The sequence below is a fragment of the Panthera leo genome, chromosome B3 (genome assembly GCF_018350215.1).
Source record: "Panthera leo isolate Ple1 chromosome B3, P.leo_Ple1_pat1.1, whole genome shotgun sequence".
NCBI classification, from domain to species: Eukaryota; Metazoa; Chordata; class Mammalia; order Carnivora; family Felidae; genus Panthera; species Panthera leo.
Window position 1 is genome coordinate 61018758 of NC_056684.1, and position 13468 is coordinate 61032225.

At 47.5% G+C, this 13468-nt stretch overlaps 1 protein-coding gene across 1 annotated transcript in view; it reads left to right on the forward strand.

Moving 5' to 3' along the window:
* The window catches only part of EHD4 (EH domain containing 4), an 87832-nt gene that overhangs the window by 69690 nt on the left and 4674 nt on the right, over window positions 1-13468 (forward strand). Inside the window, exon 5 of the mRNA XM_042942305.1 lies at window positions 4954-5118. Within this exon, the coding sequence (XP_042798239.1) occupies window positions 4954-5118 (165 nt within the window). The remainder of the gene's footprint in view (window positions 1-4953; window positions 5119-13468) is intronic.

Genomic DNA, 13468 nt, shown 5'->3' on the forward strand with positions numbered 1-13468 from the left:
TATAAATCCATGTATATTTAAAGGGAAGGACATCTTGGGGCACCTGGGTGGCTCATTCGGTTAAGCGTCTGACTTCAGCTAAGGTCATGATCTCGCGGTCTGTGAGTTCGAGCCCTGCTTGGAGCTCTGTATTGACAGCTCAGAGCCTGCTTCAGGTTCTGTGTCTCCCTCTCTGTCTCTCTGCTCCTCCCCCATTCATGCACTTTCTCTCTCTGTCCCTCAAAAACGAATAAATGTTAAAAAAAATTTTTTTTAAATAATAAAGGGAAGGACATCTCTTTTTGCTCATTGAGTTATAGCCCATAAAGAAACTGACATTGTGATCCACTTGAGCTATCCTCAGTCATCACCATTGGATGAAGTGGGGCTTTCCCAGTTTTATACATAAGAATGTTCAAAAGCCAACCAGGGTTCAATGTCACTGACTTGTGAATGAAGCTCTTGGGACCCAGATTCATCCTATTACTATTCAAATACATAGAACTTATTAATTTTTCAGTAACTATTAATAACTCAGTAAGAGTTTATTCATTATTCAGTAAGAACTAAACAACCACAAGCCTTCTCTGGCATTACGGAACCCTCCAGCTGTTGGTCTTTGACCATTAGGCAATAACAAGTAACATTTTTACTCCTCTTCCTGGTGTATCCAAATCCATGATCTCTTTTGATTCTCGTACCCACAACCCTGTGAGGTAGGAGTTAAAACTCCCAGTCTGTGCATGAGTAAGTTGAGGTGGAGGGCTAGAGTCACCTGGCATTGCTCAACAAGAGGCAGGGGTGGCAGGGTGTGAACCTGGCCTTCCAGCCCCAGGTCTCATCATGACTCTCCTTCTCTTCTTTCTCTTCCCTCTTGTCTTTCCTGTCCCCCTTCTTCTCAGTTAGTTTTCTGTCATTATAAAGAGGAAAAGATCTCAGACTGTTTCCACCTCCTTCCCCAGGACCATCGCCTGGTCTGGCCCTCAGTCCTGTGTTTATCTGGAAAGACTTCTTTGACACAGAAGGGCAGGAATGAGCCTCCAGGCTGTCCCCTCTGTTTACCAAAAGTCTTTAGAAAATTACAAGGTGCCATCCTGCCAGAAGAGTGCTGTCTTCACCCACATCCCATGTGGTGTTCATAGTGTTGTGTGCCATAATGTATGCATTTGTATGTGGGAGGGGAGGGAGACCAAATGCCCTTCCCATGGTGTCCCTGGGAGTTAGGGACAATCAAAAGCCAAAGTTTTTGGCTCAAGCCAAAACAAAAGCCTCAAGTCTCAGTTTCCCACACTGTTGTCCCATAGGACACAGTTCATTTTCAATTCCAGATTTCCAACACCTTTAGTAACATTTTTTAATTCATACCCACAGAAAGCAATTAAGTCTGTAAGGACAGGAATGAGACAGTTGAATGCCAGTGCCGGCTTTGCACCTTCTAACTGGCTCTGTGACCTTGAGTAAGTCATATGAATTTCCTGGAACCAGGAGTTCAGTTAGGTACAGGGGGTCCCTTCCAGATTTAATGTTCCATGACTCTAAGGATTATAATTTACCTTATGACTTGATAAGCTTCTTAAAGGCAGGGCCCGTACAATAGTATCTGACCCTGTGTTATTGTCTTAGGATGTCCATGGAAGGGCAGGAGGGGTTGGCCATGCAGAGGCAGCACACAGGAGACTCTCACAAAATAGGCCAGTAGAACATTCTGGAAGTGGAGGTTGAGGCTGAGAGCAGACTGCAAGCATGAACAAGGTACCTGAGGGTCCTGACTCAGTGCCAGACAAAGTAGAAGGAGGAAAGAATGGGGGCCTGGTGCAAGAACCGGCCAGTTCCTGTCAGGGCACCGGAGGCCTGGTGTCCAATGGCAGCCCATCATCCGGGAGCCTTGGTCATCAGCCAATGAACACCATGAGGGCTGAGGTGAGAGAGCAGGTGCCAGGCTGTGGGTGGAGAACTGTGGCAGGTGCACATCACCCACAGTCAGGCCAAGTGAAGCAGTGTTAGAAACTGGTGCCAATCCTACTGGAGCTGGGGGGTGCGTGGGGAGTCAGCCTTCCCTGAGCAGAGGCCCGGCAACTCAAAAGGCTCACCTTAGGAGGTAGTGAGGGAAGCTTGGGGAGCCCTGCAGGGGTCTGGCACAGCCCCTGGGCTGGGATCTGGGGTGGGGTTCAGTAAAAAGCCCTCGTAGGTAGTAGACTACGCAGCTTGGGACCTCCTACTTCAGTTGGGGCTGGTTCCAGAGTGGGACAGGCCTGCACATGGAAGGGAGAGGTATCCATAGGCCCAGTCCAGAGGTTCCAGTAGGACCGAGGCCAAGGAAATGACACAAGGACGGCTGGTGAGCAGCTGGTTCTCCACTGGAGTGTGGCAGCCCCTCCAAGTCCTTCGATGTTAGCCACGGCCTTCCCCCAACCCCACCAAACCGAGCCAGACATTCATTGTCCAAGGCAAGGAAATTACTAGTCTTACCACTTATTCATCATACCCTCAGGAATGCAGCTAAAGTCCAACACTCTAAATAAAGGATTCCCAAATTTGGGGTTTCTCTATCCCAAAGAATCATGTAAAAATTTTAAGCTGTTTTAATGTGAAAAAATAAGTAAATAAGTTTACTAGTAACAGAAAGGTTCAGACACATCTCTTCTCATCTGTACTTGTGATCAGTAGCCAGGCAGGACACTGTGTGCTTCTGTTAAATGACCTTTATATAGATGGGAAAGTTAGCGTTGTCTGGTCTGAGCACGTCAGCATTTACATTACGCACTTATTTTAAGTAGCAGAATGTTTTTGGCTGTGCCCAGTGTGTGTCCATACACAGAGGCTCTCAGCTGAGCTAGAGGATGTCTCTGCTTATCCCCTTTATTCAATTTCCATTCTTCCACAAGATTACAGAAGTCTGTTTTCTTTAATAGGATTTTCCCTAGCTGCATAGTCATTTTCTTTTGGTAATCACTGTTCTGCTTTTCATCCGTTCCTATTTTTAGTTATTTTCTTGACTTCTAAATTACTCTGTAGAATTCTGATACACAAACAGAGATTTTGTAATGAACATTTCTTCACGTCCTAAAGTTGGAAATCAGCAGAAGAGTGGAAATGTTCGGGGGACCTGGGTGGCTCAGTCGGTTAAGCACCCGACTTCCACTTGGGGCATGATCTCACAGTTCATAAATTCAAGCCCCTCATTGGGCTCTGTGCTGACAGCTCAGAGCCTGGAGTCTGCTTCGGATTCTGTGTGTCCCTTTCTCTGCCCCTCCCCTGCTTGCACTCTCTCTCTCTCAAAATTAAATAAGCATCTAAAAAACTTTTTTAAAAAGGGACACCGGGGTGGCTCAGTCAGTTAAGCGTCTGACTCTTGATTTTGGCTCGGGTCATGATCTTACAGTTTGTGAGTTGGAGCCCTGCATCGGGCTGTATGCTGATAGCACGAAGTCTGCTTGGGATTCTCTCTCTCCATCCCTCCCCCACTCATGCAATCTCTCCTTCTCTCAAAATAAATAAATAAACTTAAAAAAAAAGAAAAAAAATTTTTAAAAAGAGTGGAAATGTTAAGGAAGGGGGTGACACAGCCAAGCAGAGCCATCCAAGCTGGATTCACTACCCCTCGGGTGCAGTCCTGGGCGGGCTAGTGCCAGGTGATCAGGGTTTATGGAGCCTTCGCCTCATTTCCCCAGGGGTTCCTCTCCTAGAGGAAGGTGGTCCTATGCAGCTAGTCCTGTGCAGAAAAGAGTTCAGTGCCATCTTTTTTTTCTTTTTTAAGATTTTATTTTTAAGTATTCTCTATACCCAACATGGGACTCGAACTCACAACCCCAAGATCAAGAGTTGCATGCTCCTCCGGCTAAGCCAGCTAGGCTCCTTCAGTGCCACCTGTAGAGATCCCGGAGTTCACACCCTCCATGGGGAGGTTACAGGAATTCTCTCATCTCACTGTCCACTGGGTACAGATTTCTATGCAGATTAACTATTTACGTCAGATCAGACATTTACATCAGTCTTCAGTTTCGTTTCCTGGTGCTCCTGGGCACCAGCCCTGCTGAAACTTTCTTTTAGGTCTTGTGGTTAATCACCAGTCTTTCAGCCCAGGCGCCACCCACCCCGCTCACTCTCTGCACAGACGCAGACACGGAATAGCCCCTCAGGCACAACTGAACTGTGCCAGAGACCTTCCCCAAGCCTGTCGCCCCATCCTATCCCCAGGCAAGCACCACCAGCCCACTTAGGAAGCAGGGCACTCATGGCATTATTCTGGCCTCTCTGGTCTCCCAGAAACGTCATCAGCCCATCAGCACCACGTTAGGTTAGCCAATGCTCATTCTAATCCTACACAGCTCCTGGCATGCGCAGTGGTCTACTTCCCTGCCTCTGAGATGTGTAGCAGCCACACACACGGCACTGCCCCAAATACGGCCCCTGTTGTGTTACTGCCACACCGCCATCCATGCTCTCCCTCTCCTGGACAGCCACAGCCCTCCTACCTGTCTTCAGGACCCAATTTAGGTGTCATCTCTTCCTGACTCTCCCCTCCCACAGCCCTTATCTGTCACATTCCACTTCCTGAGGTCTTTTTCTGGCTCCTCCCCATCCTGGTCCTAATCGGGGGGTTTTCTTGGCTCACTTTCCCTCCGTGGTCACAACCATTCCTGTGGCTCTGGTCACCACCTCTGCTCCAGCTCTCAAATCCAGCACCCAGACCAGCTCTATCTGGAGCTTGGGGCCCTCTTTCCAGGCACCCTTAGCGCCATCTGGTGCTCCCTCATGTACCTCACATTCTACATGCCCAGAAACAGACTTGTAATGTGTCCTTTGTGTCTCACCACGTCCACCACCCCCACCCCCCACACCCAGATCCTTACCCTCCTGTCCTGAGGGCTGTGGCCCTGAATATGGGAGCCTGTTATGTATTATGATGCCATCTTGTTTGTCTTTCTGATACAGTTCTAAGTAACACGTCCTTACTGACATATACCCCTTCAGGTACATGCCTACATCATCAGCCATCTGAAGAAGGAAATGCCAAGTGTATTCGGAAAGGAAAACAAGAAGAGAGAGCTTATCAGCAGATTGCCAGAAATCTACCTTCAGCTGCAGCGAGAATACCAGATTTCTGCCGGGGACTTCCCAGAGGTCAAGGCAATGCAGGTACTGGGAGCCTATTGCAACATCAATGTGACCTTGTCTGGCTGGTTGCTGGGTCCACATTACGGTTTCCTGGTTTAGGATAGAGAACGCCACGAATGCATCTTCCTAATGGTGATCCATGAGAACAGGCTTCTGAGAGTAAAGCAGAGATTGCCTGGCGCCCAAAACTAACCAAAAAGGGACACATTTCAAGAAGTAAATTTAGGTCACATGAAAAAATCAGATGAGCATCCCTCTCAGGCCATGTGTTGGCATTAAGTGACACCTGTTTTGGGGAATCCCAGAACCTTAAGGTAACGAGAGCTGCCATTGACCTCAGAGGTCACCCCAGGCAGCCTCCGCAAGCCTGCGCTGCGAGGCACTGTGGTAATACATGCTCAGGCAACAGTGCTTCTGCAGGCTCAGAGCCCTAATCAGAGTTCCGAGGGCTCCTGGGGCATTGCTGGCCTTCCCTGGGCACAGCAAGCTGTGCTCACTAAAGATTGTGCTTACGGGTCAGCGTTGGGCAACTTTGGGCCTGATTTTAGGGTCTCCCTGAGTTGTGCCTGGGCAGCCCCAGATGAGCCCGAATGGGTGCTGCATTCATCCTGGCCTGACCAGTGCGTCTACCGCCCTGCCGTGGTGTTAGATATACACATCGATGCTGACCATATCTTCCCAAGTGAGGCCACCCACCTGGCTCCTCACAGAGCCAGACTGACCAGCTTTTTGTCCACTGCAAGGACCTGTCTGCACTAGAGGCCACAGTCCTCTCTGGAAAGCAGACCAGGGAAAGAAAACCCACGTCGCCCTCTTTGACCCCCTCGTTTTCCCACATTTGATGAAGATGTGGATTCTGAGAAATATGATTCTTGCAGGAGGAAAACGAGTCTGCAAGTACAGTGAGGACTTATGGGGACCCACCACAGGGGCCGGTTGGGACGTCTGTGCCCTGCTTCAGTGGGTGGAGAAGGCCTGACCTGCCCCGATGGCCACCGCCTTGTGGGAGCATAGACCTGGATGGTTCACGAGAAGTTGCAAATCTAGATTTGTGCCTAAAGTCCCCTGGTTTTCAAATTTTAGCTCAAACTTTCAAAAGTACTACATAGGCCAAACAGAGCATCCCTGCAATGCTGGCTATACCCTGGAGATCTCTAGTTCTCAACTTTTGCCTTGAGCCACAGAGGAAGACGGGGCTGAAAGAAGAGTGGTTGGAGATATACAGCTGGAAGGTGGGCCTGTGAGTTGCCTGGCTGCCTCAGGAGGGCGTAGGAGGAGAGATCACGGAGTGGAGGCAAAGATCAACAGGCATTAAGAGGGGAAGCTTTGACCTTGAGGAGTTTTTTAATGTAAACTTTCTGTAAAGGACACATTAACATAGGAGTGGGTCATCCTTTTGTGATGACAGGGTTCAGGGTGCTAAGTGCATGTGGAATATATGCTCTGGTCAGATATGACTTAGCTCGCTTCAGAATAAATCCAGAATATCTTTTTTTTTCTTCCTGAAATGAAATAGGTATCCCTGTACTCAGAGGAAGAATTGGTTTTTTTTTGTCCAATCACAAGATGGCTGGGCTACTGGGGCCTCTGGAGCAGTCTTCCTGAGCGGGTTCACCTTCACACCCTTGGGTTATGCCCTACACCACATGACCAAACTGAGGGGACATGTTTCCTTGCATCCTTAAGATATTTAAAAAAAATTTTTTTAATGTTTATTCATTTTTGAGAGAGAGACAGAGCGTGAGCGGGTGAGGGACAGAGAGACAGACACACACAGAATCTGAAGCAGGCTCCAGGCTCTGAGCTGTCAGCACAGAGCCTAATTCGGGGCTCAAACTCATGAGCCGTGTGATTATGACCTGAGCCGAAGTTGGACACTTAACCGACTAAGCCACCCAGGCGCCCCACATCCTTCAGATATGTTTAAAGGAAATTGGTTCCTTGACTGAAATGAAAGCTATGAATAAATACGTCATGTGTACTCTGGCCTAATGGGGCTTCTGTGGCTCATTAGCCTGCCACCCACAGGAACATGTTGCTCCAAAGACCTGAGGCACCACTGAGCCCAGCAGGAAGCCACCGTAAGCCTCCTTTCAGGACCTGCAACCTGTCCCCAGAGGAACTCCCATAAAGCAAGTAGCAAACCGCTACGAGAGCTTCTCATGACCATGTTAGCCTGGGCCTGGCCATGTCAGAGGAAGCCCAGGCCTCTCAGCTGGAGCAGAAGGGCAGTCCCTGAGGAAGAAAACAAGGAAGCCATGTGCCGCTCTTCTAGCATCTCAGGAGAGGCCTTAGCCCCTTCATTAGACACCTGAGTGCCTTAGGACTTGATGCAAGGAGTGCCACCTGACAGGTATCCTCATTCACCTGTGTTCATTCACTCAGTCACCAAGAAATATTAAGTCTACCATGGCCAGGCACTGTTCTAGGTCCCTGGAATAAATCAGTGAACAAATAACAAAAATCCCTGCCCTGGATTACAGTATTTGCCACTATGACTGTGGCTGGCAATGGAGTTCTGGCAGCAAAGCCTCCTGTTAGGACATGTGCTCTTTGTTACGACACCAACACTGTTGCGCTTCCAAGCAGTCGATTTATTTATACAGTGGCCGTCTCCCTCATAAGGCTGTAGCTCCATGAGGCATTCAGTGATCCACGTCTCGTTCACTGCCATACCCCCAGCACCTGGGCTGTAGCAGGTGCCCAACGAAAAGGTGTTAGATGAGCTCACTGAGAAGTTAGTGTGTGTTCATATCCTAGCAGGCGGTAGGGTAGTGAATTTCTCAGACCCTGACCTAACCCAGAAAGCCACAGGGCCTATGAATAGACCAGCAGTTTTCAGAGCAAGCCCCTGGAATCTGGAAGGGATTCCTTCATGGGAGAGTGGCCAGGCCCTCGTCACACCACCCCAGTCCCTTCAGGGACTCCTCGAGGAACAAGGCAGGCCTGGAGCCCATAGGGCATGCTTACCATCGCCTGATACTTCCAGCTAGTTTGCTGTCACCCAGGAAGCTTTGGGGGCTTGATGGTGTGGGTCAGGGCCTCTGTCATCTCTGAGTCTGTTGAGCATCTGACATCCCCTTCAACACAGGTGTTTAAGCTCACATCGACTACATCTGGGACAACACTGGGGACCTAAGTGTGGAGATCACTTTTTTATGATCTTTCCACATCTCAGGGTCACTCAGAGAGCTCGCCGATGCCAGCTTTAAGTCTCTGTTCTCCCTGTGCTCTCACAGACCAGGCTGGCTGGGGTGACTCTTAGCTGTAGCGATAAACTGAGTGTATCTTGAAGGCTTTTGCCCAGTGCTGGGAGAGGCCCACGACCTGCTGGTGAAGCAGCCTGTGTCTGCCCTGCATTCTTTTGCGAGGGAATGTGATTTACCACACTGATAGGTCCAGACTGGAGAATGCTAGCAAAGCCACTTTTATTGCAGACTCACTTGTCCTCGGAGAATTTGGCCCCCTCAGCTGATGAGGTGGCAGCGTTTCAACAGCAGAGGGCAGCAGAGCCGTCCCCACCTGCTCAGCCCACCTGTAAATTGGAGAACTGCTTCTAGTGAATTCTGGGAGGAAGTGGGCAAGAGATAGCCCAGCAACAACTGGGCTGGGAACTGACCTTTGTAGCTTGGGAGGGAGAAGTTCCAGGATCCAGGGCTCAGTGGCTTTGATGGATACAACTGTTGAAGGGTAAATCTTTAAGTTCCCCAGTGTGTATTCATCCCAATAAAAAGATTTCTGTTTTGGAGAGAACTTGGTGGAGGGGCAGAGATGGCAGTGGTTTAACTTGTACCCCACACTCCCTGGTCAGGCCTTGGGGGTGAGGGGTACCCCAGGGATGAGAGTTTAGGGTTGATTTCCTATGTGCCCTCCGGGCAAGGGTGGCTGCTTGCTGTTACTTCCTGTCCACCCCTGCAAACATGTGGCCGTTTCTTCTTGCCAGCTTTCCAGAGGTTTATAGTCTGGATCCGCGAACCCTGCAGGCGGGTGGAAAGTTCAGGCAGACACCGCCCTCATTCGTCTGCTTGGCCAGACACAGGAGCTTTGTGTGCGCTCAGAGCTCAGGCTCATTCATGAGGAAATAGGGTAGGTGTCCGTGCACCCAGGGGAATCCAGACTTGTTTACCCCAGCAGCACTCAGATTTTTGTGTAGGCTGCCTGCTCTCTCCTCCTGGGCTTTCTCTTCTCAGTTCCCCCAGCTGACTGAGATACTGGCCATAAGAGCCCAAAGTGTTGGTAACATTGTTTAGAGCTGGTTTTGGAGTGAATTGCAGGTGACCACGGCCTGTCAGTGAGAATAGTGACACACAAATCAGAATGTGTGTAGAAACTAAGCCCACACCACACTGAGACCTGACGGCCCCAGAGTTTGCTGAGAAGAGTGTTGGAGGCACCTCCCTAGAGGTCTGTCAAGCCGTTTGGCTTTCAGCTCTGTCCCTCCATGTGAAGCTCAAGGCTCTGCTTCTAAACAACAGCACAGGATGTCTGCCCTGCTGGTATACTCTAGAGACCACAATTTTGACTCTCCATTGGAAACAACCTAAATGTCCAACCACATGGGACAGGGTAAAGGCAAAATGGCCCAGCTGTACAGTTCAATATTAGATAGCTATTAAGATGAAGAATAAGATTGTATAAAAGTTATTATCACAGAAAGATGAGATACATTTTTTCTTAAAAATCCAAGTTGTCAAGCAGTGTGGTCTTAGTTCAGTTAAAGTGTGTGTGTGTGTGTGTGTGTGTGTGTGTGTGTGTGTGTGTTTATGTGCATGTGTATATTTATAAAAATGGCTAGAAATGTGTGCTCAAAAAACATTAGCAGAAGTTATTGCTGGGGGCCATCTGGGTAGCTCAGTCAATTAAGCATCCAACTTTGGCTCAGGTTATGATCTCGCGGTTCGTTGGTTCGAGCCCTGCATCAGCCTCTGTGCTGACAGCTCAGGGCCTGAAGCCTGCTTCATATTCTGTGTCCCCCTCTCTTTCTGCCCCTCTCCCGCTCGCTCTCTGTTTCTATCTCTGTCTCAAAAAATAAACATTAAAAAAAAATTTTTTTTAAGAAGTTATTGCTGGGTGATAAGAGTTATAAGTGATTTACATTTTTTGTCTATCAGTTTTTTCCCAAATTTTTACAACAAAAAAGTGTGATATTTATGATTGCACGAAGTTTTGCTTTTGTTTCCCTCTCCCTGCCTATCACATTACTTCTCCCCAGAATAGTCAGGTCTGAGGGGTATATGAAACCTCTTTTACTCAAGAGTCTCCCTGCCTCATCTCCAGAAAATTGTACACCTGGATGGCCCCTTGCTGGCCTTCTAGAATTTTCCTAACAGAAATACTTTACATAAAGTCCATATAAAAACTTGCATATCTGGAATTTTCTGCATTTATTTGGCAAAACTGCTGTTGAAGACATTTTTCAAAGATCATAAAAAGCCACAGGTAACTCTCACAATTCAGGCAAAGTTTGTTTTCTTGCAACAAACAGGTGGTTTGTTCCCTCAGACAATGAGGGGGTGTGCCCCCCAGCAACCTGGCAGCTGAGGAGAATAACTTTTCTCACCTTAGATGTCTGATGTAATGGTCCCTTTCCTCTCTGTCTTAATTACTTAGCTTTTCCATTTCTTTTTTGTTTTTTAAGATTATTTATTTTATTTTTTTATTTTTTTATTTTATTTTTTTTGAGACAGAGAGAGACAGAGCATGAACGGGGGAGGGTCACAGAGAGAGGGAGACACAGAATCTGAAACAGGCTCCAGGCTCTGAGCTGTCGGCACAGAGCCCAACGCGGGGCTCAAACCCACGGACCGTGAGATCATGACCTGAGCCGAAGTCGGACGCTTAACTGACCAAGCCACCCAGGCGCCCCTAAGATTATTTATTTTAAAAGAGAAAGCACATAAGCTGGGAAAGGGCAGAGAGAGAGAAGGGGAGAGAGAAAATCCTAGGTAGGTTCTGCGTTGTCAGCACAGAGCCCGACACAGAACTCAAGAACCAAGAACAAGCATCCACTGCTTCACCAACTGAGCCACCCAGGTGCCCCTTAGCTTTTCCATTTCTAATGACTTTCTTCTATTTCATGTTACCATATTTTCACTGTAAGCTAAGCCAAGTCCTTCTTGAAAGAAGGATCTAAAAAAAACTAATAAACTAGAACGTTCTCCCTCTCTTATAGCATAAGCTCCCTGAGGGCAGAGATTATGGCTCTTCATGGTTATATTATCCCAGGCTCCAAAACAGGGCCTGGCAATAACAAATGCCCAGTAAATGTTGAATGGGTCAATGGAGGAAGGAGGGATGGATGGGTGGATGGATGGATGGAAGAATGGATGGATGGATGGATGGATGGATGGATAGATGAATGGATGGATGGATGGGTGGAAGAATGGATGGATGGAGGGATAGATGGATGGATGGGTGGATAACCAAGGAGAACCAAAGTAGGAGGGACTATTTCTACAGAGCTATCCACAGGGCTTGTGTGGCATCTATAGTCAGCTCCCCTCCAAATCAGGCAATTGTTGTCCTAGGACCCTCCCCAGTGCACATGTTTCTGCACTGCTGGCTGGTGATACTCAGCTCTCTTGGCTGGATTTCCATTCGCCCTCCCCATCTCTACTCTTCTCCTATTTAGCAGTTTCAACTTTTACTTGTTTGTACTTTACTTTTTTTGTACTTTTCAACTTTTACTTTGTTTGTACTTTAAACATTTTTTTAACTGACCCAAAAACAAAATCCTTAAATAATTGTTTTACCTAAATCAGTCCCTCTGACAAGCTTCATGTTACAGTACAAAGAGCATTAGTCAAGAGGCAGGGGCCATGGGGTCTAGTCCACCCTGTGTGCTGTCCGTAAAACAGAGTTATTCAAAGTTGCCCTTCCTTACTCCCAGCATTGTTGTAAAGATCAACAGAAGTGTATCATAAGATCACCTTAAAAGATAAAATGCTAAATCTCTAGAGCACTTTAAAAAAAAAAGGCAAGGTGCCCCTGCGTGGCTCAGTCGGTTTGGAATCTGCCTTCCACTCAGGTCATGATCTCACAATTCATGGGTTCAAGCCCCACATTGGGCTCTATGCTGTCCTCTCAGAGCCTGCTTCAGATCCTCTCTCCTGCCCCCCTCTCTCTGTCTCTCTCTCTCTCTCTCAAAAGTAAATAAATAAAAACTTAAAAAAAAAAAAAAAAGGAGGGGTGCCTGAGTGGCTCAGTGAGTTAAGCATCCAACTCTTCGTTTTGGCTCAGGTCATGATCTCACAGTTCATGGCTTCGAGCCCCATGTTGGGCTCCGTGCTGACAGTTCAGAGCCTGGAGCCTGCTTCGGATTCTGTGTCTCCCTTTGTCTGTCTGCCCCTCTTGGGTTCATACTCTGTCTCTCCCTCAAAAATAAGTAAACATTAAAAAAAATTTTTTTTAATTAAAAAGCAAGGTTGAAGGAAGTTTACCCAAAAGCCCTAGGATTATCACTTGTGTGGCCACTAGCCAAAGATTAGCTACTATTAAAAAAAAAAAAAAAAAAAAGTTGCATTCCATGCATCTTGTTTCTTATTCTGAAAACCACTCCTATATCTGGTGAATTCAGATGTGGGGTCCCCACCAAAGAGAAAGCTATGGAACAGCCCAGGAATGGGATGTCTACTTAGAGGAGAATTCTGACTCCCGCTATCCCACTCCCTATCTGCTTCCTTTTTTTTTTAAGTTTCAAGTTTTTATTTAAATTCTAGTTAACATATAATGTAATATAGGTTTCAGGAGTAGAATTTAGTGATTCATCACTTACATAGAACACCCAGTGCTCATCACCAGAGCCCTCCTTAATCCCCATTATCCATCTAGCCCATCCCCAACCCACCTCCCTCCATCAGCCCTCAGTTTGTTCTCTATTGTTAAAGTCTGTTTTATGGTTTGCCTCTCTCCCTCTCTTTCCCCCTCCCCCTGCCATGTTCAACCTCAACCCAATCTCAGACACCTCCAGTTACAAAAAAAGACTAAAAACAGTCCTCTCTGGAAAAAGCCTTGCCAACCTTTATGTGGGTAGAAGACACCCCTCTGTCTCCAATGCTCTGACTTACGGGAGAACAGATGGAGTTAAAGGAGAAGGAAAGTCTACTGGCCAATACTCTGAAAGTGACTGGTTGGGTACCAGTAACCCAGAGGATACCAAAAGAGACTGATATGATTCATTACCATTGGAAATGAAAGTGATTACAACAGCATTTATGTACACACAGTGTCTCCTTTCAAGTTTATGATTCCCCCACAAGACCTCAATTCTCATGCCCCCTCCCATCAAGGCAGAAAATCAGGGCAACAAGGAGGTGATAGTGATAAGTCCTTGCTGTGAGACCTGTTTGTCAGAGACCTCTCTCAGTCAGTC